The sequence below is a fragment of the Myotis daubentonii genome, chromosome 9 (assembly GCF_963259705.1).
Source record: "Myotis daubentonii chromosome 9, mMyoDau2.1, whole genome shotgun sequence".
Classification (NCBI taxonomy): domain Eukaryota; kingdom Metazoa; phylum Chordata; class Mammalia; order Chiroptera; family Vespertilionidae; genus Myotis; species Myotis daubentonii.
Genome location: NC_081848.1, coordinates 80,367,674 through 80,390,800, shown reverse-complemented (window position 1 = coordinate 80,390,800; position 23,127 = coordinate 80,367,674). Strand labels below are relative to the sequence as shown.

Genomic DNA, 23,127 nt, shown 5'->3' with positions numbered 1-23,127 from the left:
ACAAGGCTGGGACAGTCAGGACTCCAGTGAGTGGATGGGTGTGTGTGTGTGTGTGTGTGTTGAGGCAGGTGGAGTCTGAGGAAGGCTGAATCTCAGTTTAGGGACACCGGAGGACATGCTAGGTGGCCTTAGGGAAGTCGACGAACCTATTAGCCTCAGTTTCCCCATCTGTACAATAGGTAAAATAATGATACCCTATTTCAAGGTTTTTTTGCAAAATTAAATGAGACCCTCCATGTCCAGCTGCTAGTACAGGACCCCAGTGAGGCTCGGAGTAGCTAGGATCAGAAAAATGCAGCTTGTTGAGGCTCCCAGGGGTACTGGGGTCTTTTATTGGCCTGAATTGCCCACTGGTGGCAGTGGACAGCACTACTACCTCCTTTGCCGGTGTACATTTCAATTCCACCCCTGTCAGGAAGAAAGATTTTATACTCCAAGACCATGAAAATGAGGCACAAGAAAGAAGGGTGGCATTCCTAAGGACATAGACCAATTTATTGAGCTCCTCCTATGATCATCATCATCAGCGCCAACAGTCGCACTGTTGTGCCAAGCAGAGCTTGGGCACCTTTCTGAACAAGCAGCTGGTGCTCACGTTGGGCAGATGTTGCTTTGGGGCAAGACAGGTGTGGCAAAGCCAAGACAGGCAAGGAGGGGATGTGGATTCCAGGTGCCCCCTTCTCCCCGCATCCTCTCTGCACAACACTAGGGGGCAGCACTAGCCAGTCCACACTTCACTGACGCTGACATCCCTCAGAGTGGAAACAATTATTAGCCCAGTTTTTCTGCCAACACTCAGGTAAAGCGACCCAACCAAGGACACAGCCAGTAGGCGGTGGAGGCCAGATTCACTTCAGATGGCCTGACTCCGCCTCCACTCTGATCGGGGGACCCTCACAATACCCCCCTAGGTCCCAGCTGGGCCCCAGGCACTTTCAGAGGCTGTGCCCCACCCAGGCCCTACTCCAGTGAGACCATCCAGACATACAAGGTGGGTCTCAGGCCCAGCTCTGCCCTGGTCAGCCTTTCTAGGTCGCAGGCGGCTTTCTCATCCACCAGGCGCCCGCCAAGCAGCAAGAAATTGCCAGGCCCCTCGCTTCCTTGTGCTGAAAAAAAATGAGGCTCAGAGATGTTTAGCGGCTGGCGCCACCCACGCTCCCGGCCCATGGTGAGTCGGGGGTGGTGCAGGCACGGGTGGGACCATCCGAACCCAGGCTGCAGCCTGCTCGCCCGCAGCCGGTGTGTTCTGCTGGGAGAGCTTGGCCGGCTCCAAAGAATCTCCACCCACTGGCCATCGAATCCAGCGAGGGCGGGGGAGCCGCCATGCATCCCCGTGGTGCAGGCTTCCACCTGCTGAGAGCTGAGGTCGGGAACTGGGAAAACCCCAAAGGAGGTCGGGGTCGGGCTGTGTGTGGGGCGGGAGTGGAACCATGCCGCCCCGCCCGGAGCGGGGACCTGGTCAGCCCGGTCTGCCGGCGCCAGGCCGCGGCCAGGCCCGCCGCGCGGGTTCCCGCCCCGGCGCGAGCACCACCTACGGACAAAAGGCCAAGGCCGCAGGGTCCCCACCCCCAACCCCCGCGCGACCCCAAAGCACCGGGAAGCGGGGAGCCGGCAGGCCGGCGGAGCACGCCTCGGCGCTCCTATTGGCTGGAGGTGACGCCCATCTGGGTCCCGAGGCCCGACAATTGGCCGGTGGGAGGAGTTCGCGGAGCCCCAATGAATGGGGGAGCCGGAAGCAGGAAGTGAGTTTGCGATCGGAGCCGCGGCAGCAGGTGAGGCGCGGCGCCAGGGTGTGGGGTCATAATGTGTCATCCTCGGGGGACAGGGCGAATCTGGACCGGGTGCAAGACCATTCCCTTTCTCCCCGCCCATCCGGTACCCCTTCTAAAGCCATCGAGGCCCCGAGCGGAGGAATGCCCCTGGCAGCAAAGGGTTAACGCCCCTTGCAGAACCTGGGTGATGGTGCTTTTGGGGCGGAGCATCGGGGCGGCGGGGGATGCTGGAGACACTTCGCCCGCCCGGGCGGGAGGACGGTGTGGAGAAGGTCCTGGTTGGGAGACACCTGGGTGCCTACAGGCTGTGAGATCTTCGTAAGTTACTCGGTCTCGCTAAGCCTCAGCCTCCGTATCTGTAAAAAGTGAGTTTTCTTCCAGCGCCGAACTTGGGTGGCTCTGTAGCTCCCCCGGCCGAGCACAGGGAGAGAGCAGCAGGATGCAGGGGGCAGATCCTGCGAGCACTGAGAGAGGAAAAGGAAAAGGAAAAGCACTAGCTGCTGTAGGTACATTACGTCAGCGGTGACCTTATCTAATTTGCACGCCCACCTGGTGAGGTTGGGGTTGTTACCCCCGCCCCTGTACAGAGGCGGAGACCGAGGCCCAGAAAAGTGAGACAGTTGACTTGATTTTAGGAGTCTGGGACTGAGCCTGGGTTGGAACTGGCTCTTCCAGCCGGTAGCCTGGGGCTCTGTCCTTGTGAACAAGGGGTGAGTGGAACTGAAGAACCTGCGGGAGAATTTTGAAGGCCAGCAGGTCAGGAGGAGCGGGTAGCCAGAGAAGGATGTGGGCTGGGAGTCTAGAAATGCAGGTCTCTGCTTCTGACCCTTCCCTTGTGTTACTGGGCACAGCTCCTAACCTCTCTGGGCCTCAGTTTCCCCATCTGTAAAACTAGCTAGTTGGATTCACTATTTAAGGTGGAGGGGCCACAGGCCAAATATGGCCCACCAATGTATTTTGTAATTTCCTTGGGTGAGTCACCTAACCTTCTCGGAGCCTCAGTGAGCATATCTGGTGAATGGGTACAATGGCGTTTCCTTCCTCATGGGCTTTGGGGAGGATTAAATGAAATCAGATGTGAGTGCAGAGCCAGGGGTGCAGTTGATGTGGTGTAAATGACGGCTGTGATGATGGTGATGGTTCTCAGCAGGACCCATGGCGGACACCCAGTACATCCTGCCCAATGACATCGGCGTGTCTAGCCTGGACTGCCGCGAGGCCTTCCGCCTGCTGTCGCCCACAGAGCGCCTCTATGCCCACCACCTGTCTCGCGCCGCCTGGTATGGAGGCCTGGCTGTGCTGCTGCAGACCTCCCCGGAGGCCCCCTACATCTATGCCCTGCTCAGCCGCCTCTTCCGTGCCCAGGATCCGGATGAGCTCCGCCAGCATGCCCTGGCTGAGGGCCTTACCGAGGAGGAGTACCAGGTCAGTTCTTTCAGGCCAACCTGCATTTCGTAAATGGTCTGCGGGTGTGAGGGACCAGGAAGGAGGGGGATAAAGGTCTTTCTCTCTCTTTGGATTCAGACCCAAAATTACAACTACTGGAGCCTCAGTCTTCTCATTTGCAAAATATGCACGAGGGTAGTCTATACCTCTTAGGGTTGTGGTGACCTGCCTCCAAGATAAAGTTTGGCTACAGTGATTATAACAGGGCTGTGAATAAAAAAAAAAACAGCTGGAGATTCAGAGATGGTAGAGGAATGAGGCCAGGGTAGGAATCAGGTCTGTGTGTGGACCAGTCCCTGGGCAAAATATTCTTCCTGTCCCTGGTTTTTGTTTGTTTGTGGGCCGGTTGGCCAAATAATACATGAATGCATTCTTAATGTATTGCAGAGGTCACTCATTCTCAGTGCCTTTCCCAGAGGTAACCGCTGAGGACGGGAGGTTGGACGGCCTTTCCAACCCTCTGTATCACAGACTCCCACACGTACATGTGTACGCGTCTCAGTTCCTTATTTTCTCTTTTACATAAATGAGATCATTTTCTCTGTGTTCCTCTGAGCTTTGCTTTTTTCACCAAACACCACGTCTTGGAAATTTTCCATGGGGTACATATAAATTCACCTCATTCCTTTTTATTGGCTGCGAAGCATTCCACAGCGTTGTACACTATAATCAACATGGTCTTTTCTTTATTGCTGGACGTTAATTGTTCCCGGTTCTATAAGCAGTCCCACAATGACCATATCTGTGCACGTGGGTGAGTAGGATCTATTTCTAGGAGTAGAATTGCTGTGGCAAAGACTCGGTACAGTTACCATTGATCGGTGCTGGTAAGTCATCTTCTAAAAAAGCTTCACCAAGAATATATGCGGCTGTGGCCTGTGTTTCTATATGTAAAATAAAGGGGTTGGATTGCTTATCTCTGCGCTGAGGCCCAGGCGGTTTCTTCTATCTTTTTCAACCTTTGTGTAATCACATCCCATCTCTAATCCTTGACTTACTCATTAAAAGAGCTAAACGCTGGGGAACTGCTTATAAATGGAAAAGCGCTGCTCAAGTACTCCTATTTCCAGTGGGATTCCTTTGTTTGTAAGAAGCAGAAACTCACCTCAAACTGACTTAACTGAAAAAGGAAATCATGACTTCTAGTGTCTGGCCCGGCATGTAAAGAGCTTAGAAGTCTCCAGTCCGTCCTAATGACAAGTTAAAAAGCTGGACAAACTGAAAATCAGCAGCTCTTCTTAGATCACTGGATGAAGTGAGGTCACAGGGCAAACTCTTGTCCCCCAAATTGGAGAGAGGCAGGCAGGACAGAGAATTACAACTTATCAGAGCAAAACTTCATGAGCAGAAACCTCCACTGAAACCAGCGCTGGGGGGAGAAAAACCTGAGCTGAAATTGGCGACTTGCTCAGTGTGGACAACTCTGAGCTTTAAAAACTCCAGAGGGACCCAGTCATATGGGGGCGGGGAGGGGATCCCCACACTCTTGAAGATTTTACCTCCAGGATCTTGACCTAGTTCTCAGAATGAATCTCCGAGGCAAAGCCCCTCGTGGTTCCTGCAGGAGGAGGAGAGAAGGAGCCATTTTTGAAATGTGCTAAACATTCTGTTCCTAACATTGCCCTCAGGAGAAACTGTTTAGCCAGAGCCTTATGGTAGGGTTTTGTCAGAACATGGCTGACCTGGGAGAAAGGAGATAATCGACTCCAGCCCGCTCTAGCCATCCCGTCCCACCTAAGAGAGAGTCAGGGACGTGAAACTGTGAAGCTCATGTGAGGTTCTCAGCCAGAGGCAAAGGCTCACTGAAAGACAGACCTGCCTGGCCCTGTGGCGTCAGCCTATGAACCAGAAAGTCACGGCTGGATTCCAGGTCAGGGCACATGCCTAGGTTGCAGGCTCCATCCCCAGCAGGGGGCATGCAGGAGGCGGCTGATCAATGATTCTCTCTCATCATTGATGTTTCTATTTCTCCCTCTCTCTTCCTCTCTGAAATCAGTAAATATATATATATACATACATATATATATATATTAGTAAAAATATTTTTTAAAAAGCAAAACAAAAAAACAAGCCAGACCTTTAAAATAAAAAAAATTAAAAAGTAAAAGACAGAGACCTGATCGTGGGACCATAGAATGCTTTCCCTGCCCCCAAACCTACCACCACATTCCTCAAGCCCTCTTTACAGCAAGCAGCTCCTTTTAGCTAGTGCATCATGTCTGGCTATCAAGAATAAACCTACAAAACATACCAAAGGCAAAAAACGTGGGTTGAAAAGACAGAGCAAACATCAGAACCGGACTCAGATATGACAGGAATGCTGGACTTCTCAGACCAGGAGTTGACACAACTATGATTAATATGTTAAGGGCTCTAATGGATAAAGTAGACCACGTGGAAGGACGATGAGCAATGCAAACAGAGGTGGGAATTCTAAGGAAGAACCCTGGGCAGACTGCTGAAGCTCAGAAACACCGTAACAGAAGAAGAATGCCCTTGAGGGGTTCATTAGGAGACTGGACCCTGCTGAGGAAAGAAACTCTGAGTTTGGGGATATCTCAATAGAAACCTCCAAAACTGAAAAGCAAAGAGAAAAAAGATGGGGGTGGGGGCGGGGTCAGAACAGAATATGCAAGAATTGTGGGACGCCTATAAGGAGGCATAAATTTATGTAATGGGAATATCAGAAGGAGGAGAGAACAGAAGGAAATCGGAAACAATAATGACTGAGAAATGTGTTGCCAGTGAACCTGTTTTGCAGGAAATGTTCAAAGAAGTTCTTTAGAGAGAAGGAAAGGACATAGGTTAGAAACTCATCTCTACATTGGTGATGTAGGAAGAGCATTGGAGAAGGAATAAGTGAAGGTAAAATAAAAGCTTGTTTTTTCTGATTCTTCATGGATCTAAGAGAGAGCAATTTGTTCAAAATCATGGCAACCGTGTATTCAATTACATGTGTCTGTATGTAAGTAAAACTTAATGTATGTTGCGTATAAGTGAGATAAATGACACAAGGGAGGGAAGGCGGGAATTAGGATTATTTTTTTTATTATAAGGTACTGCTACCACCCAGGAAAGCGTATAGTGTTATTTGAAAGTGGACTTGGGTTAGTTATAAATGTATTTGGGGGGAAGGGAGATGGGAGGTTTTGTGGCCGGAGGAAGGGAGACTGTTTGGGGCCAGCAAAAGCCATAGAGTAGATGACCAATACCGCTCCAGCCCTAACAGTGGATGCTGCCGGTGCCAGCTAGCTGCCGGCCAGGTTGGGGGCAGAGGACAGCAGGGTTGCTGCACAAGGAGGTGGTGTTTAAACTGGGCCTTGAGGTCATATGGGATGGCCGCAGGTGGCTGAGAGGGTGCTGGGCATAGTGGGGACAAAGGTGGGTGAGCACCTGGATATGTTTGGGTGCTGCTGAGACCAGTTTGGAGGGACAGTGGGTGTGTGAAGATTGGTCTGTGAAGGTATGTTGGGGCCAGGTGGGGGCCTTCCGGGACCTGGGTCCTGCCCCCAGATTTCCCAGCCTCACCCATACTGGTTCCTCTGGGTGTTACCATCTCAGGAGGGAACTTCCCCGGGTGGGGCGGCTGTGCCTCCAGGTGTCTGATGCCCACCTCCCCCCAGGCGTTCCTGGTCTATGCCGCGGGGGTCTACTCCAACATGGGCAACTACAAGTCCTTTGGCGACACCAAGTTTGTGCCCAACCTGCCCAAGGTGAGCTGAGGGGGGGCTGGGGAAGGTCGGGATTTCGGGGCCGGTGGGGTGGGTTCGGGGCCCTGAGCGGAGCATCCACCCTGTCGCTGCCATCTGCATGACCTCGGGTCAGCCACCCAGCCTCGCTGGGTGCTGCAGCCTCCTCCTGGCCGTGCTGACCCAGGGGGTGGGCGAGGGGAGGATGTGGAAGTGCTCTGGAAACTCTTAGGTGCTTGCAGAAATGAAGCCTGCTGGCACGGGGAGTCCCTCCCTGGGACTGGGGCTCGGGCCCACCTGGGGCCGAGGCAGCTGTGGCACCAGGGCTCCCGGCCCCTCCCGTGCACACGAACTGCCCTGCGATCTCGTAGAAATGCAGCCTCTGGTAGAGAAGTCTCGGGTAGGGCCCGAGGCTCGACGCTTCTCGGGCATTGCCGGTGCTGCTGGCCCATCGGTCGCCGGAGGCCTTACGTTGTGGGATGAGAGCTTGGGGCGATGTGGAGGCTCCCGGGGCAGGTCTGGGCAGTGTGGCCAGCCCAGTGGGCTCCTTCCCCGGCAGGAGAAGCTGGAACGCGTGATCCTGGGGAGTGAGGCCGCTCAGCAGCACCCAGCAGCAGTCAGGGGCCTCTGGCAGGCCTGCGGGGAGCTCATGTTCTCTCTGGAGCGGAGGCTTCGACACCTCGGGCTGGGGAAGGAGGTAAGGCGGGGGGGGGGGGGGGGGCTTCCCTTGAGGCCAGCTGGTGTGGTGCGGAGCGAGAGGCCGTGGGCTCTGCCGTGTGCGCATGAGGCAAGGCTGCTCCCCACCTCGGGCCTCAGTTTTGCCAGCTGTAAGATGAAAAGCAGCTCGGGTAGCATGCTTTCTGGCACCCTGGGGTGCTGTGTGCAGAAGGAGGGAAGGAGAGAAGAACTGAGGGCTGGAGGGAGCTGCGGAGGGAAGGAAAGGAGGGGGTTCAGGCTTCCCGTCTCTTGGGCGCTGCGTGGGGTGAGCACATGGCAAGCCGTGGAGTTGGGCCGGCCTGTGAGAGGCTGGAGCAGAGCTGCGGGTCGCTGGAGATGGGCCTCTGTTTCCTCTGTTGTTTGATTTACAGCTTTTTCCCCTGGAAAGAGATGGAGGGGACAGGGTGGGGGCTGCTGAGGAGATGCAGGAGGCCTGGGGCTGGAGAGGGGGCGCTGGGAGGAGGTTCACCAGCCGCCCCTGCAGTCCCCAATCTCCTCAACTCCTTTCCATCTGCCCCCTCCCCCACAGGGCATCACCACCTATTTCTCTGGGGATTGTACCATGGAAGATGCCAAACTGGCCCAAGACTTTCTGGACTCACAGGTTTGGGGAACTTGGGGTAGTGGTTTGATGGGGCCCCCTCGCCACTGGCACTTACTCCTGGGTCTCGGCTTGGGTCCGTGACGCCCCCACCCCACCCCACCCCAGGCTGAAGGGCCTTATGACAGCCTCCAGACAGGTCGAGGCAGAGCATCAGAGCTGCTGGGGAGTCACGTGTGGGGTTCACCTCCCAGCTCAGCAGCTATGTGCCCCGTTTCTTTGCCTGTGAAATGGGCCCTGCCTTGCGTAGCCCTGGTTAGCTGTCATGCGGTGCTTGGCACAGTTGAGTCAGCGCTTAGTAAAAATTTGTGCTCAGGGCACTGAGCAGAGCAGAGTTTCCCTGGCTCTCCCCTCCCAGCCAGCTCGGGCAGGTCCCCCGGAGCCCCGGCCTTTGACTCCATATCTTCTGTCCTTGGTGTGACTGGCTTTCCCTCCCCCTCCCCCCGGGTCCGGACTTACTCTCCCTCATACCCCTGCCCTGGTCTTTTCCAGAACCTCAGTGCCTACAACACACGGCTCTTCAAGGAGGTTGACCAGGATGGGAAGCCCTGCTACGAGGTGCGCCTGGCTTCGGTGCTTGGCACAGGTGAGCTCCTTTCTGTATTCTGTACGTGGGGATGGTGAACTTACTGAACTGCTTCCAAATACCTCTCAAGGTACCCTCAGGATAAAGCCCAAGTCCGCCTCTACTTTGTTATTCAGGACTCTTTGGTTACAAGTGAGGAAATCCTTCAAATTTGTCAAAACCAAAAGGGGACTTTACAGACAGGGGTAATTGAGAAGCCCAGAGAAGGAAGGCTTCAGGCACAGCTGGCTCCAGCTGCTCAGGCAGTAATCTCAGAAAATTTCTCTCTCCATCTCTTGGCTGGGCTCTTTAAAAAAAAAAAAAAAAAAAAAAAATATATATATATATATATATATATATATATATATATATATATATATATATATATATATATATTGATTTCAGAAAGGAAGGGAGAGGGAGATAGAAACATCAATGATGAGAGAGAATCATTGATAGGCTGCCTCTTGCACACCCCCTACTGGGGATCGAGCCTGCAACCCAGCATGTGCCCTTGACCAGAATCAAACCCGGGACCCTTCAGTCCACAGGCCGACGCTCTATCCACTGAGCCAAACCAGCTAGTTGGCTGGGCTCTTTGAGTTCATCCTCAGCAGGCTGCTCTCATAGGTCCTGCTGATACTGGACACGAAAGGGTCCGAGCTGCCCGCCGCTACCAGAGTCAAATAAGTAGAGACGAGGATGAATCTTTATGGTGTGTTTTATTAATCAGACAGCCGGCAGCTTGAGAGAGGGGCAGGGGCAACACCCTGGAAAGACCGCGCGGACATTTCATTTCAAACAAGCTCTTATGTCGGGTTAGTGGGTGGGGGACAAAATCTGAAGTTAGTGGCCGGCGTTCAAACCCGGTGCCTTTCTCTGCGGCTCCTCCGGCGGCGCTGCGCTCTGCTTGACAGTTTGACAGGCCGCTCACTGGTCCTGCGAGCTGAAATCATCGCAGGCTGAAATCATCGCAGGCGGAACAGCTGAGCTCTCGATGCTGAGAACACACAGTGTGCCCACGGCCACGACAGGCACATCCCGGCCACGACAGGCACATCCCGGCCACGACAGGCATATCCCGGCCACGACAGGCACATCCCGGCCACGACAGGCACATCCTGGGCGGCCGGGCGCTTCCCTAAGGCTGGGGAAAGGGCAGCCCTTGGAATGAGCCCTATGCAGAGAGGAGGAAAGAAAAGGTGTTTGTGGGCGCGCGCAGAGTGTATGCGAGGTATTAGTGTTGATGGGGCCAAGCGATAAAAGGTAGAGGGAGAAAAACGACGCCCGGGATTATTAAAATAACGCCGCAGCGCACTGCCACGTCTGCTTGGAGAGCGCGCTATGAATACATGCCCATTGCATTTGTTGGGAGGTGTTATGCAAAATAAAAATAAAAAATCTGAAGTTAGTGAGTGTCCCGGGTCTGCCTTTCATTGCCCTTGCAAAGGTCAGCCCCGGAATGCTGTCTTCCTCCAGACAGGTCCTGTCTTGGACCTGGGCTCTTGCTGCCTGTCTCCAGGGCCTGTTCTTCCTCTTGCAACACATCCTCCAGTTTCCCTGGGTCTGTAAAAAAAAAAAAAATAATAATAAAAAATCTGCTTTACAGTGAGTAGATATTAAACAACTGATTCTATTTTTATTGCGTGCCCCTTCCCTATCACTGCTAGCCACCAGTCTGGTCATTTCAGCTGAAGGAGGGTCCTTTTCTCTCAGGAATTTCTTCATAAGAATCTGGGAGTGACACTGATTTCTCTATTTTGGGTCCCATATTTATCTGTGAACCAATTCCTGTAGTCAAGGGCCAGGTCCCTGAGTGGGTACATCTGGGTGCCAAGCCTATCTTGGAGCTAGGCAATGAGGTCAGCTCCTCCCACCTGAACTGGAGGTATTAATGGTGGGGGGTTCTCAAAGGAAAATTGGGGTCTGTTTCCAGGGGATGTTTGTTACACAGCAACAGATAACTGATACACTCAGGCAGCCTGACACCAAAGCCACACTTTTAAACTATGGTGCCATAGTTTCCCCATCTATAAAATGGAGATAATAATTTCCCTTTCCCCCCAGAATGGCTGTGAGGCTTAAATGAGAAGCCATATGTAAAGCTCTTAGAATATTTCGTGTTATATTATGTCTGTATATTTTTTTAATCCTCACCCGAGGGTATTTTTCCGTTGATTTTTTAGAGAGAGTGGAAGAGACAGGGAAAGACAGAGAGCAATATCGATGTAAGAGAAACACATTGATTGGTTGCCTCCTGCACTAGCCCTGACCAGGGAGGAGCCTGCAACCAAGGTACATGCCCTTGACTGGAATCGAACCTGGGACCCTTCAGTCCACAAGCCGACGTTCTAGCCACGGAGCCCAACTGTCTTGGGCCATAATATGTCTATTTTTGAAGATGAAAGTTTATACTAATTTCGGTGGGCAATGGGCAGCCATGGAAAAGCTTAGAATAAGTGTGTCACGGTAAGAGGCCTGCTGGGTGTTCTACACTCGCCTTTTTCCTGAGCGGTCCCCCTTTCCCCTCAGAGCCTGCTCTAGACTCCGAAATGACTTCCAAGTTGAAGAGCCACGAATTCCGGGGGAGCCGTTTCCGGGTGACCCGGGGGGACTACGCGCCCATCCTGCACAAGGTGGTGGAGCACCTGGAGAAAGCCAAGGTAGGCCTGGCGGGGGTCGAGGTGTGCGGGCTCCAGACCCTTCTGGGCAGCTAAGGGGGTTGGGGGTGGGGTGGCCTGAGGCTGATCAGCCTCTTCTCACCCCCAGACGTATGCGGCCAACAGCCACCAGGAGCAGATGCTGGCTCAGTACATAGAGAGCTTCACCCAGGGCTCCATCGAAGCCCACAAGAGGGGCTCCCGCTTCTGGATCCAGGACAAAGGCCCCATCGTGGAGAGGTGAGGGCCGGCCTTCACCCGCCCCGCCCTCCTGCCCACCCCTCCTCCATCTCTGCCCTTCTCTCCCCAGTTACATCGGGTTCATCGAGAGCTACCGAGACCCCTTTGGTTCCCGTGGAGAGTTCGAAGGTAACGTCCTGGAGGCGGGAGGTCAGATTGGAAGCCCTTTCCCTGTGTCCTCTGAGGCGTCTCCCCCTTCCTCTTGGCAGTAATAATAACACTGACAAGTGCCAGCCGTGATGATGTACCGTGTACAGGGCACTTACCTATATTAGCTCGTTTAGACACCATTGTCCTATGAGGATTTCCACCCTCACTTTACAGATGTGGGAACTGGAGCACAGTAGGTGGGTGGCCGAGCCCAGGTGCCTTGGCTCTGAGCCACTTGGGTGCTGCCTCTGGTGCCTGATCTGGACACAGGCTCTGTCTGTCCAAGCCTGGCTTTGCTACTCAATTAACCCCACCTCCGAGCATCAGTCGCTCCCTCTGGGTGTTGGGGGAAGGGAGATATATGCTCAGCACAATGCCAGGCACATAAAAGTGCTGGGTGATTGGGAGCATAACTGAGAACCTGACTCGGCTGCTGCTCTCCCAGGGCAGGTGGCAGGCTGCCTCGGCCCCGTGCCCACACGCTCCACAGGACCCGCCTGAGGTTTTAGACTTGTTTCTGCCGAGCTCCAGGACGTAGAGTCTGGAGCATCCAACTGCCAAAAAGCCAGAGAGATTAACTTGGGAGGAGAGAGGAAAGCCCCAGCAGCCGACAGGGGGCTTGATCTGAGCCCATAGATCCAGGCCCAGGACAAGGCGTGCGGAATCAGGCAGGCCGGGGGCCGGAGTGGGAGACAGGTGTGCACAGCCACAACTTTCCTGCCCGGGTCCTGATCCAAAAGGCCTGCTCTGAGGGCTGAAACCCCAGGGCCTCCTCGGCGGCCTCGAGCTCAGAGGCCTCCCCCATATTTTATGTAACTCACTGTGTTATTAGAAAGGTAGTGCATGTTCATGGCCAACAATTTTGAAACTACAGGGAAAAAACTGATTGCACCCACCCCAAGGTTAAAATTTGGAATATACTTTTTGTCTTTGACTTTTATATAGAGCTATACATGTTTAAACACATATGTGTGTGACTTAAAAATCCATGCTTGCTGCAAATAATTAGAACAATCCAGCAGTCTGTAGGACAGAATGTAAAATCTCTCCTTTACTGCCTTCGCCTCTGTCACTCCCTCCAGAGGTCACCACAGTTCAGCTGGTGCGTGAGGCCGCTGAGCAGAATGGCTGGACTGATCTTGTTAGATAGGATGCAGTTCGAGTTCCTGACTCAAAGCAGCGTTTACACAATCGCACATTTCCAGCTGCTCTCGCCATGCAGGACCGCGCACAGCTCCCCAGAAGAGCGCCTTTTTTTGCTCCTGAAGTCCCTTCCACTGGGAATCCGATCTCTACCCCGCTCCCCCTACGTACTCCCACAAACTCCTTTAAGATTCTTCTCAGTTGTTACCCAGCGAAGCGCTTCTCCCCAATTCCTGCCACCCAAGCCGTGAGCAGGCAGGGTCGCTGCTCTCCCCAGTGGCCAGCGCAGGGTTCTTGCGTGCAGCAGACGGGCACTCCGTGCTGAAGACCAGCGGGTAGAGGGGTTGAGGAGGGTGAGGACCCCCCGCAAGCCCTGCCAACCCGCACCCCCTCTCCCCCGCAGGCTTCGTGGCCATGGTGAATAAGGCCATGAGTGCCAAGTTCGAGCGGCTGGTGGCGAGTGCGGAGCAGCTGCTGAAGGAGCTGCCCTGGCCCCCAGCCTTCGAGAAGGACAAGTTCCTCACCCCGGATTTCACCTCCCTGGACGTCCTCACCTTCGCCGGCTCCGGCATTCCTGCCGGCATCAACATCCCCAACTGTGAGCTCCCCCAAGCCCCCAGGAGCCTCCATTTGGGGTCTCCCCCTCCTCCTCCACACTCGCCTGGCCACCATTGCCCTGCTCAGTTCACCGTCCCAGCCTCTTGCCCTTGTCTGTGACCCTTAACCTTTGCCCCTTCTCTCCGGTTCCCTCCTGCCCTCTCCAGATGACGACTTGCGGCAGACAGAAGGCTTTAAGAACGTGTCCCTGGGGAACGTGCTGGCCGTGGCCTATGCCACGCAGCGGGAGAAGCTCACCTTCTTGGAGGAGGAAGACAAGGTGGGCACTGGCAGCCGAGAGGCAGGGCCCCGGAAGCAGCCAGCCTAGTGCAGGGTCTGGGAAAGGGCACCGCTTCTCAGCCGTGTGACCTGTGGCTTCAGAACCTGTGTCCTTACCTGAGCGTACGGTGTCCACGGTGGAGCCTGAGGTGTCGTAGGCCTTTACCGAACGTGTCTCATGCTGGGCCCTCTGCGTGGCAGGCTGTAAGGCCGTGGTGGGCCGTGGACAGTGTGGCCTCTGATTGTCTCGGCAGGACCTGTACATCCGCTGGAAGGGGCCCTCCTTTGATGTGCAGGTGGGTCTGCACGAGCTGCTGGGCCACGGCAGCGGCAAGCTCTTCGTGCAGGTAAGGACTGGGCCGGTGGGCCCCGGGCACAGGCATACAGCTCCCCTGCCCCTCCCTGATCAGGCCTCAGGGGTGAAGCTGCTCCAGTATTTGCCTGCAGGGGCTTTGGGGCAGGTGGCGAATATGACCCCTTAAGCGGCGAAGTCCCTATCTCACCCTCCCCCAAGATGTCCCAGAAGCTCCAAGGATTGAATGGGACGCGCAGGACAGTCCAGCTGTGGTCCCCCCGACAGAATCTCCCCGACAGGAGGAATTGCTGGGCTCCTGCCAAGGAAGCCGGCCCTGAGGGAGGGACTCCGGCCACCCTGGGGACAAAGAGGCTGGCAGGGGACAGTCCCTGCTGCTCTGGTCCTGAGGCTATAACGCTGTAGTGCAGTTCCTAGAGCTTGTACCCTTCAGGTATTGTAGGGAGCCGCTTCTCCCCAGAGCAGCCCCTTCCTGCCAGCTGCTCAGAGTGGCTGCAGCCCCCGGGACACCCACTCAGGGAATGTACATAAGACAGAGGTTTAAAAAAAAAAAATTGAAAAAAAAAAAAAAAGACAGGCTTTCTCGCAAGCTGAGAGATGCCCAGCCAGAGCTGTAGAGATGAGAGAGCTGGAGGGGATGGGTGAGAGCATCCGAGAGTGTGGGCTCGAAGTTGGGCTTGCTCCCTGTGGGTGGGGCTGCCCACTGAATGGGGAAGGTAGAACCAGAGCTGGGTCTTGGGATCTGGGCCTGGAAGTCAGGAGGATTCAAAGAGCAGCTGGTGAGAGCAGCAGTCTGGTGTCAGGCCTTGTCTAGGCTTTGAAGTCACAGGGAAGTAGGGACAAATGCGGATAGGTCTGTTCCCCTCGCTGAGCCTCAGTTGACATGTCTGTAAAATGGGATTCCTGACCTCTCCTATAAGGGCTGTTGGGAGGAATCGCAGCAAAGCCCTGGGCTTTCCTGGCACACAGAGGCTCTTAGCAAATGTGTTCGTAATAAGAACACATTATTAAGAGACAGTGTGCCCAGGGGTTGTGTGCTCTGATGCTGTTTCGGGGATCTTAGTTTCTGAGCCTCAGTTTCCTGCTCTGTGAAGTGGGGTAATAATAGAACCTTCTTCGGAGGGTAGTTGTGAGGCTTGAAGGGATGATGCATGAAAGATGCTTAGCACATGGACAGGACAGTGAGGGTGATGCTTGTTCGAGGTGGAAGCACAGGTGCTGGGCTCTGCCAGCCCGGGGAGCCCGTGGGGAGCCGGAGGGAGGAGCAGCGGTCTCTCTGGCCCACCCACCGGGACATCTCTGCTGGGGTCTGGAGAACTGCGTTCGGGTCTTCACATGACTGGGCCTTCAGCGTCCTCTCCCTGCCTTGGGGCAGTGGCCCTGGTTCTCCCACCTCCCGGGGCTCTGAGGGGGCAGCGGGTATCACAGGACCCAGGTTTGGAGGCAGCGATGTGTCGCTGGACCTGCTGCTCCTGCTGTCCGCTCATGGCTCCCCGGTCATTTTTCTGGGCCACTTATCAGGCTCTTGGAGCCCAGGCCTGAGCACCCAGACCTGGGCATGGGCACCTTTCCTCCCCCCGCCCCCCCCCCGCCAGCCCTGTCAATGATCCTTCTCTTGCAGGATGAGAAAGGAGCATTCAACTTCGACCAGAAGACAGTGATCAACCCAGAGACAGGGGAGCAGGTGAGGGTGGCCTCGGCCGAGCCCCAGGGTGCCGGGAGGGTGGGCACAGGTGGGGTGGCAGCCATCCTTAAACCGGCTTCCTGGGTCTCCCCTCCCAGATTCAGAGCTGGTACCGGAGCGGGGAGACCTGGGACAGCAAGTTCAGCACCATCGCCTCCAGCTACGAAGAGTGCCGGGCAGAGAGCGTGGGCCTCTACCTCTGCCTCCACCCCCAAGTGCTGGAGTACGAGCAGCAGGCGTGGGGGCTGCCTCCTCTCTGGGCGGAGGGGGGCCCGCAGGGAGGGCAGGGCCCAGGCAGCCTCCGACCCCCCTGCCACCGCCCTCTCCTGTCCCCAGGATCTTTGGCTTCGAGGGGGCCGATGCGGAAGACGTGATCTACGTGAACTGGCTCAACATGGTCCGGGCTGGGCTGCTGGCTCTGGAGTTCTACACCCCTGAGGCCTCCAACTGGAGACAGGTCGGGCCCTGGGGGCCCTCAGGAGTGGGGGGGCCCGAGATGGGGGCCAGGCTCAGGATTCTGGGTACAGGGCGGGGACAGTCTAGGAGGCACGTGAACTGGGTTTAATCTCAGACTCCACTGCGTCTGGGGACAGGTCACGTCAGTGTCTTGTGAAATGGGAGTAATGCGCTCCCTGCCCACCTTGGAGGGAATCAAGTGAGATGACTTGACTGCGACTCCTAATAGCTGACTAGCTTAGGACTTTGTGCCAGGCCCAGTTCTAAGCACTTTACATGAATTAACTCATTTGTCCCCAGTACCAACCCCGGGAGGTAGGTACTATTATTACTGTTATTTTAGAGATGAGGAAATCGAGGCCCAAAGAGGTTAAGTAACTTGCTGGTGAGTAGCAGAGCCAGGGTTCAAATCCAAGCATCTGCCTCCTGAGCCATCAGGCCTGACTGCTCGGGTACGAGATGTCCTCTGGAAATAGGCTAAGCAGTAGAATGTTTTAAAAAGTCAAATAAGTATGCTTTCAGGAGGCAATACTATATCATCGAAAGAATACACATTTAGAGTCGGGAAACGTGGGTCTGAGTGAGCCCTGGCTCTCCCTTAGCAGCTGTGCGACCCTGAGCAAGTCACGTGACCTCTCTGGGCCTCTGTTTTGTCATCTGTAAATTGGCTGGTGGCCAGGGGTGCGCAGGTCCTGCCTGGAAATGGCCTCTGTGTCCCCCAGGGCAGCCTGCCCTCCCTTATGAGCAAAGGACGGAGGGGGCATCTGAGGGAAGAGGAATAGGCAGGAAAGAAGAGAATACAGTAAGGATAACTGACAATGAGCAAGAACTATATATCAGGTCTTGGACCGAACACTTACCATATCTTACCTCAGGGCTACAAACGACTCCTTTCTCCCTGGCCCTGCAGGCGCACATGCAGGCCCGGTTTGTGATCCTGAGGGTCCTACTGGAGGCCGGCGAGGGACTCGTTACCATCACTCCCACCACAGGCGCCGATGGACGTCCGGATGCCCGGGTCCGCCTTGACCGCAGCAAGATCCGGTCAGTGGGCAAGCCCGCCCTGGAGCGGTTCCTACGGAGACTCCAGGTACGCGGGGCCTCTTGCCGCGGAAGCCCCTCCGGACTCACCCAGCTTCTCCGCCCGATTTCCCGTTCTGCAGATGATAGGACTGGCTTCATAGGCAAGCCAAAAGGCTCCACAGACGAGCTGTTGAAATTAATAAGAGAGTTCAGCAAGGGTGAAAAAAGTCCCAAGAGGATTTTTCATGGAACTTGACAAGCTGATTGTAAAATTTGTTTATTTATTTATCAATCCTCACCTGAGGGCATTTTTCCATTGACTTGTAGAGAGAATGGAAGAGAGTGGGAGAAACAGAGAGAGAGAAACATTGATGTGATAGAGACACATGAATTGGTTGCCTCCCACAGGCACCTACCTGGTCAGGGCGGGGGATCGAGCCTGCAACCGAGGTACGTGCCCTTGACTGGAATCGAACCCGGACCCTTCAGTCCGCAGGCTGATGCTCTATCCACTGAGCCAAAGTGGTTAGGGCTGCTAGTAAAATTTAGGTGGAAGCACAGAGGACTATGAATCAGAGCCGAGGCAATGCTGAAGCAGAACGGGCTGGGAGACTTGCTCCCAGAATTTATTCTAAGATTATTGGGTTCAGTGTTGCACTGGGGCAGCAGTAGACACGCTGACCAGTGGAACAGAACCAAGAACCAGGCCTCGACTGTTTGGCATATGGCAGACGTAGCCTTGCAGATGACTGGGGAAAGGAGGGACCGTTCAGAAAGTGGTGCTGAGGCAACAGGCTGTCCTTATTGAGATGAATTGGATTTCTTCCTGATACCATACACACAACCAGTCTCAGAGAGATTAAAGGTTTAAATGTGAAAGGCAAAGTTTTAAACTGACCTCAGGATGAAGGAGAATGTCTCCAAACACGAGAAGCACAAGCCACCAAGGAAAAGATTGATCTCTAACTCCATCAGAAATAACTTTTGTTCATTACAAGTCACCATATAGGAGGTGAGAAGATGAGTCAAACTAGGCTAGGGTATTTATATGTTAGCATATATATTAACGAAGGTTAGTCTCTAAATGTATAAAGAATTTTTAGAAAAGTGAAGAGCCCGACCGGTGTGGCTCAGGGGTTGATCGTTAATCTATGAACCTAGAAGTCACCGTTTGATTCCCAGTCAGGGCACATGCCGGGTTGTGTGCTCAGTCCCCAGTAGGGGGCATGCAGGGGGCAGCTGATTGATGATTCTCGCTCATCATTGATGATTCTATCTATTCATCTCCCTTCTCCTCTCTGAAACCAATAAAAACATATTTTAAAAAAAATGAAGAAGAGCCCAGTCGGTGTGGCTCAGAGGTTGAGCATCTACCTATGAACCAGGAGGTCACAGTTCAATTCCTGGTCAGGGCACATGCCCGGGTTGCGGGCTTGATCCCCAGTGTGGATGTGCAGGAGGCAGAAAAGACAATCCAACAGAAAAATAAACAAAAGTCATGAACACAGAGGAAAATAAGAAGCCACCAATTTATGGGAAGATGTTCGATCTCATCAGTAATCAGGGAAGCATAAATGAAACCCTGTGAGATTTACGCCCGTGGCAAAAATGAAAACTGCCCGCAGCAGCCCGATATGCGGGGCAGTGACTGCCACCTGCTTCCCCCACTGAGTTAGTGCGACTTTGGAGAACGGCCTGCATGTTGCCCGTAAGGTTGCGCGGTCACCCGGCCTCCAGACCATCACGTCTCCTGGATGTTCATCATACAAGGCTGTCCCAGCCGTACTGGGTGGCAAAAGCACAGGTTGCCCATCAACGGAAGAGGTTCGCTTGTGTGTGTTTACAAGTGGAACACCGTACAGCCGTGCGAACTAGGGCTGCATGCGTGAACACAAGTGAATCTCAGGCATAACTTGAACAGAAAAAGCAAATCACAGAACACGGCAACATTTACGTGATGTGTGGTTGAGGGGAAAACAAGGGAATAAAAGCACAGAATTGAGGGCTGTTTCTTCAGCCCGGAGGCCACAGGGTGCAGGCCAGGAAAGGCAGTTGGACGAACTCTTAAGCTGGGTGGCGGTTGCATGGGTGTCTTATTCTTTATAACATATATGTTAGCTATTTTCACAGGCACTCACTGTGTGCTAAGCACTTAGCATGCCTCTCTGTCCTCTTCAGCAGGGTTCAGGGCTGGGCGCCATCAGCTGCGGCCCCGGCAGAGCCCTGTGGATGCGGGGTGGGCGCCCACCGGGCACTGACTCCTTCTGCCTGCCCACAGGTACTGAAGTCCACAGGGGATGTGTCCGGAGGCCGGGCCCTGTACGAGGGGTATGCGGCGGTCACGGATGCTCCCCCCGAGTGCTTCCTCAGCCTCAGGGACACGGTGCTGCTCCGCAAGGAATCTCGGAAGCTCATCGTTCAGCCCAACACTCGCCTCGAAGGTAACGGACTCCTGAGCCGCCTTTGGTGGGGGCCGTGCAGCCCTGTGGGAGCACAGAGGCCTGCCACTGGCCAGGGGCCCAGGGAAGGCTATCTGGGGTGACTCCTACCTATCTCCCTGCCACAGTCCTCCTCAGGCCAACCCTCAGGCCCAAACCTTGGCATCTGCCATCACCACCATCACTACCACTGTCCGTGGTCATGCTGATGATAAGATGGGAACAGAAGGTTTCAGAAAGGCCAGCAGAGCCAGGGCTAGTGGAACATGCAGACCCCAGGGCGGGCAGCCATGGTACCAGAGAATCAGACCTCGCCCTGAAGTGAGTCACATCAGGCAGTGGGTTGGGACCCAGCGGGCCGAGTGGAACCCAGGGGACAACGTGACTCAGCAGAGCCAGGACAGAGATCATAGCCCTGTGGTCCCTCTACCTTCTCAAGTGATGAGCCCATTCCCAGAAGCCCTGACCCCGTGTGCATCGCACTTGGATCTTTGGTATTCAAAGCCCTTAGGGATCCCAGCACCTGCTGATTCACTCTCCCTCCCCCCTTGACGCGTCTACCCTGACATCTGGCTCAGGAGGCACCTATGAAGAGGCGGTGCCAATCAGCGGTTAGAGCATGAGCTTCGGAACTGCTCTGCGACCTTGTCCTAGCACTTGGCTGCTCTGGGCTTGGGTGTCTTCATTCATAAAGCCAGCCTTGATGTGTGCTTACATTGTAGTGAGCCTGAATTAAGTACTTCCTTCAAGTTCTAAGTGCTTTCCATGGACCAACCCTTTAAATCCTCACAATAATCCAATGAGGTAGATAGTTTTATTACCCCATTTTACAGATAAGACAATTGAGGCACAGAGAGTAAATTACTCAAGGCTTATAGCTCGATATTAGATGAGCCAAGAGTGAATTTAAAAGTGTTTCCTCTTCACTACCACATCCTGGGCAGTAGTGAGGGTTAAATTCGGTAATTACCTCCTACTGGTGAGGAAGAAGCATTTAAGAGGCTTATCCTAAACTCTTTACTCTGCACTCCAGAGGCTCCATGGGCTTTGGCCCTGGCCCATTGCCGACCTCAGCGACCCTCTTGCCTGGTTCACTGCCTTCCAGGTGCATGGGCCTTTCCGTTTCTCCAACACCCTGAGCTCGCTCTGCTCTTAGAACCCTTGCACTCGCTGTTCCCTCTGCTTGGCGTGGTCCTCTCCCAGATCTTTGTCTGGATGGCTCTTCTTGTCATTTGGGTCTCTATATAACGGCATCTCCCGGGAGAGGCTGTCTCTGACCCCTCAATCTAAAGCAACCCCGTTGGTCCCTCTTGGCTTTCTCTTCTTCATGCACCCATCACTCTGCCATTTTCCTGTCTGCCTCGTCTCCATGACAGCAGAAGCAGCATATCCCCTGCACCTAATACAGGGCCTGGCACACTGGAGCTGCTCAGTGCCTGTCAAATGAGTGAATGAATGAATGAATGAATGAATATGAATCATGCTGGGCACACAGTAAGTGCTGGTTCCATGGACAATATCGTCATCACTCTGATTGTTCTGCCCTGCAAGGGCCATTGGGGATCAAGAGGTGAATCGGACCCAGACCCTCGCCTCAAGTAGCTCACAGCCCATTAGGAAAGCCTACATGAGTGCCCAGGAGACGCAAACAGTGGTTTGAACAGGAAGAGAGAAGGTCACGTCCACCTTCAAGGGAGTCGGGGAGGGTTCTGGGGAGGAAGTGGTGATTACACAAGGCCTGAAGGACAGGCTGGATTTTCTTTTTATTTTTTTGTTTGGATTTTCAAAGGTAGTGTTGGTAGTGATGATGATAGCTAACTTCCAAGGACTTTCATATGCCAGGCACTGGGTAAAAACTTCCCATGGATTAACTCCCAACAACCTAATGAGGAAGTAACTCCCCATTTTTCAGCAGGAAACTGAGACACAGGGGGACTGACTTTGTATTTGCCTGAGGTCACACAACTAATGGACGGCAGAACCAGAATTTGAACTTGGGCCATCGGAACCCAGAGCCTGTGCTCTTAGCTCTATACAGCGCACGGTGCCACAGAGCACAACAAGGCACTGTGGGGGGATGTGAGTTAGAGGGAAGCTTCCAGGAGTGTTCAGAGGACCCTCGGAGCTGCCCCATTTAAGAGATGAGGAAATAGGTCAGAGATAACGCTGCTAGCACTTGTTGAGCACTCACTTGATGCATTATTGTATTTAATCACTACAACTTCTTGAGGGAAGAGGTACTGTGCTCACCCCCACTTCACAGATGAGGAAACTGAGGCTTAGAGGTTGAGAAGCGGCCAAGGACAGTGTCTGTTTATCCTGGCATGGCACCTGGCATACATCTTTTGTTAAATGAATGAATGAATGCAGCAACTCATTAAATCCCCCCCCCCAATATTTCCTTCCTCATTGGGTTATTGTAAGGAGGAATAGATAATAAACCTAAAACATTGGACACAATTTTTGGCACATGGTAAGAGCTCAGGAAGAACTAGCCGCCGCCACTGCTGCTGATGGTGATGACAATTCTGCTTCCCTATTAAGACCCTTCTCTGCTGCTGTTTTCTCTCCATCTCCTCCCCAGGCTCAGAAGTGCAGCTTCTTGAGTACGAGGCCTCGGCTGCTGGTCTCATCCGATCCTTCTCCGAGCGCTTCCCAGAGGATGGGCCCGAGTTGGAGGAGGTTCTCACCCAGCTGGCCACAGCCGATGCCCAGTTCTGGAAGGGCCCCTGTGAGGCGCCATCTGGCCAGGCCTAAAGCAGATTTGTACAGCCCCTCCCCCACTCCATCAAACCAAGGCTGCAAGTGGCCCCCTTTTTATGTGCGCATCAGGGGCTAAGGGAGGGGCAGGAGCTCAGGCCTTGGTGCTACCTCAGCCGAGGGTGGTGACACTAACCCCTTCCATTTGGCAGCACTTTCCACTTTACCAACTACTTCCCTGTGTTATCTCATTTGATCTGTGCTGCCCTCTGCGGAATGGGCAAGGCAGGGCCTTATCCTGTTTCCCAGATGAGGAAATGGAAGTTCTGAGAAGTGACCTGTCTAGAGCCTGCAGGACTCAAAACCTCTCCCTGTCTAGGGCTCTTCATGGATTACTTTTATAACCAGAAAAATAAATATTAGAAATAAATAAATAAATACTGTGGTCTGAGTAATTTCTCCTCGTCTTTGCTTCACTTTTCTTTTGCTCCTACCAGGGTAGTGGGATCAGGGGCTGGGGAGGGGGCAGGAGGGTCATTTCCAGGCGTCCATCCCCTGAGGATGTGCGCACAGTTACAGAACTGAACATAGCACAATTTCTGCACTCCGCTTTTGTGGCATTTCTTGTGTTTTGAAATATTCTGGGAGCCTAAA

At 54.0% G+C, this 23,127-nt stretch overlaps 1 protein-coding gene across 4 annotated transcripts; it reads left to right on the top strand.

Moving 5' to 3' along the window:
- The first annotated feature begins 1,642 nt into the window (after positions 1-1,642).
- On the top strand, positions 1,643-22,911 carry DPP3 (dipeptidyl peptidase 3). 4 transcript variants are annotated; one of them, XM_059709995.1, is made up of 18 exons: positions 1,643-1,772; positions 2,920-3,197; positions 6,842-6,931; positions 7,467-7,604; positions 8,154-8,228; positions 8,718-8,811; positions 11,323-11,453; positions 11,560-11,690; positions 11,761-11,819; positions 13,387-13,581; positions 13,748-13,860; positions 14,114-14,206; positions 15,794-15,856; positions 15,955-16,079; positions 16,193-16,313; positions 17,223-17,402; positions 19,614-19,776; positions 22,358-22,911. In XM_059709995.1, the coding sequence occupies exons 1-18, from the start codon at positions 1,721-1,723 to the stop codon at positions 22,528-22,530; spliced, it is 2,274 nt and encodes a 757-aa protein (XP_059565978.1). In that variant the 5' UTR covers positions 1,643-1,720; the 3' UTR covers positions 22,531-22,911. The 4 variants fall into 4 exon arrangements, with proteins under 4 accessions (XP_059565978.1, XP_059565979.1, XP_059565981.1 ...); XM_059709996.1 differs by having other exon boundaries at positions 1,644-1,772; positions 2,923-3,197; XM_059709998.1 differs by lacking the exon at positions 1,643-1,772 and adding an exon at positions 2,067-2,090 and having other exon boundaries at positions 2,923-3,197.
- Positions 22,912-23,127: the final 216 nt, after the last annotated feature.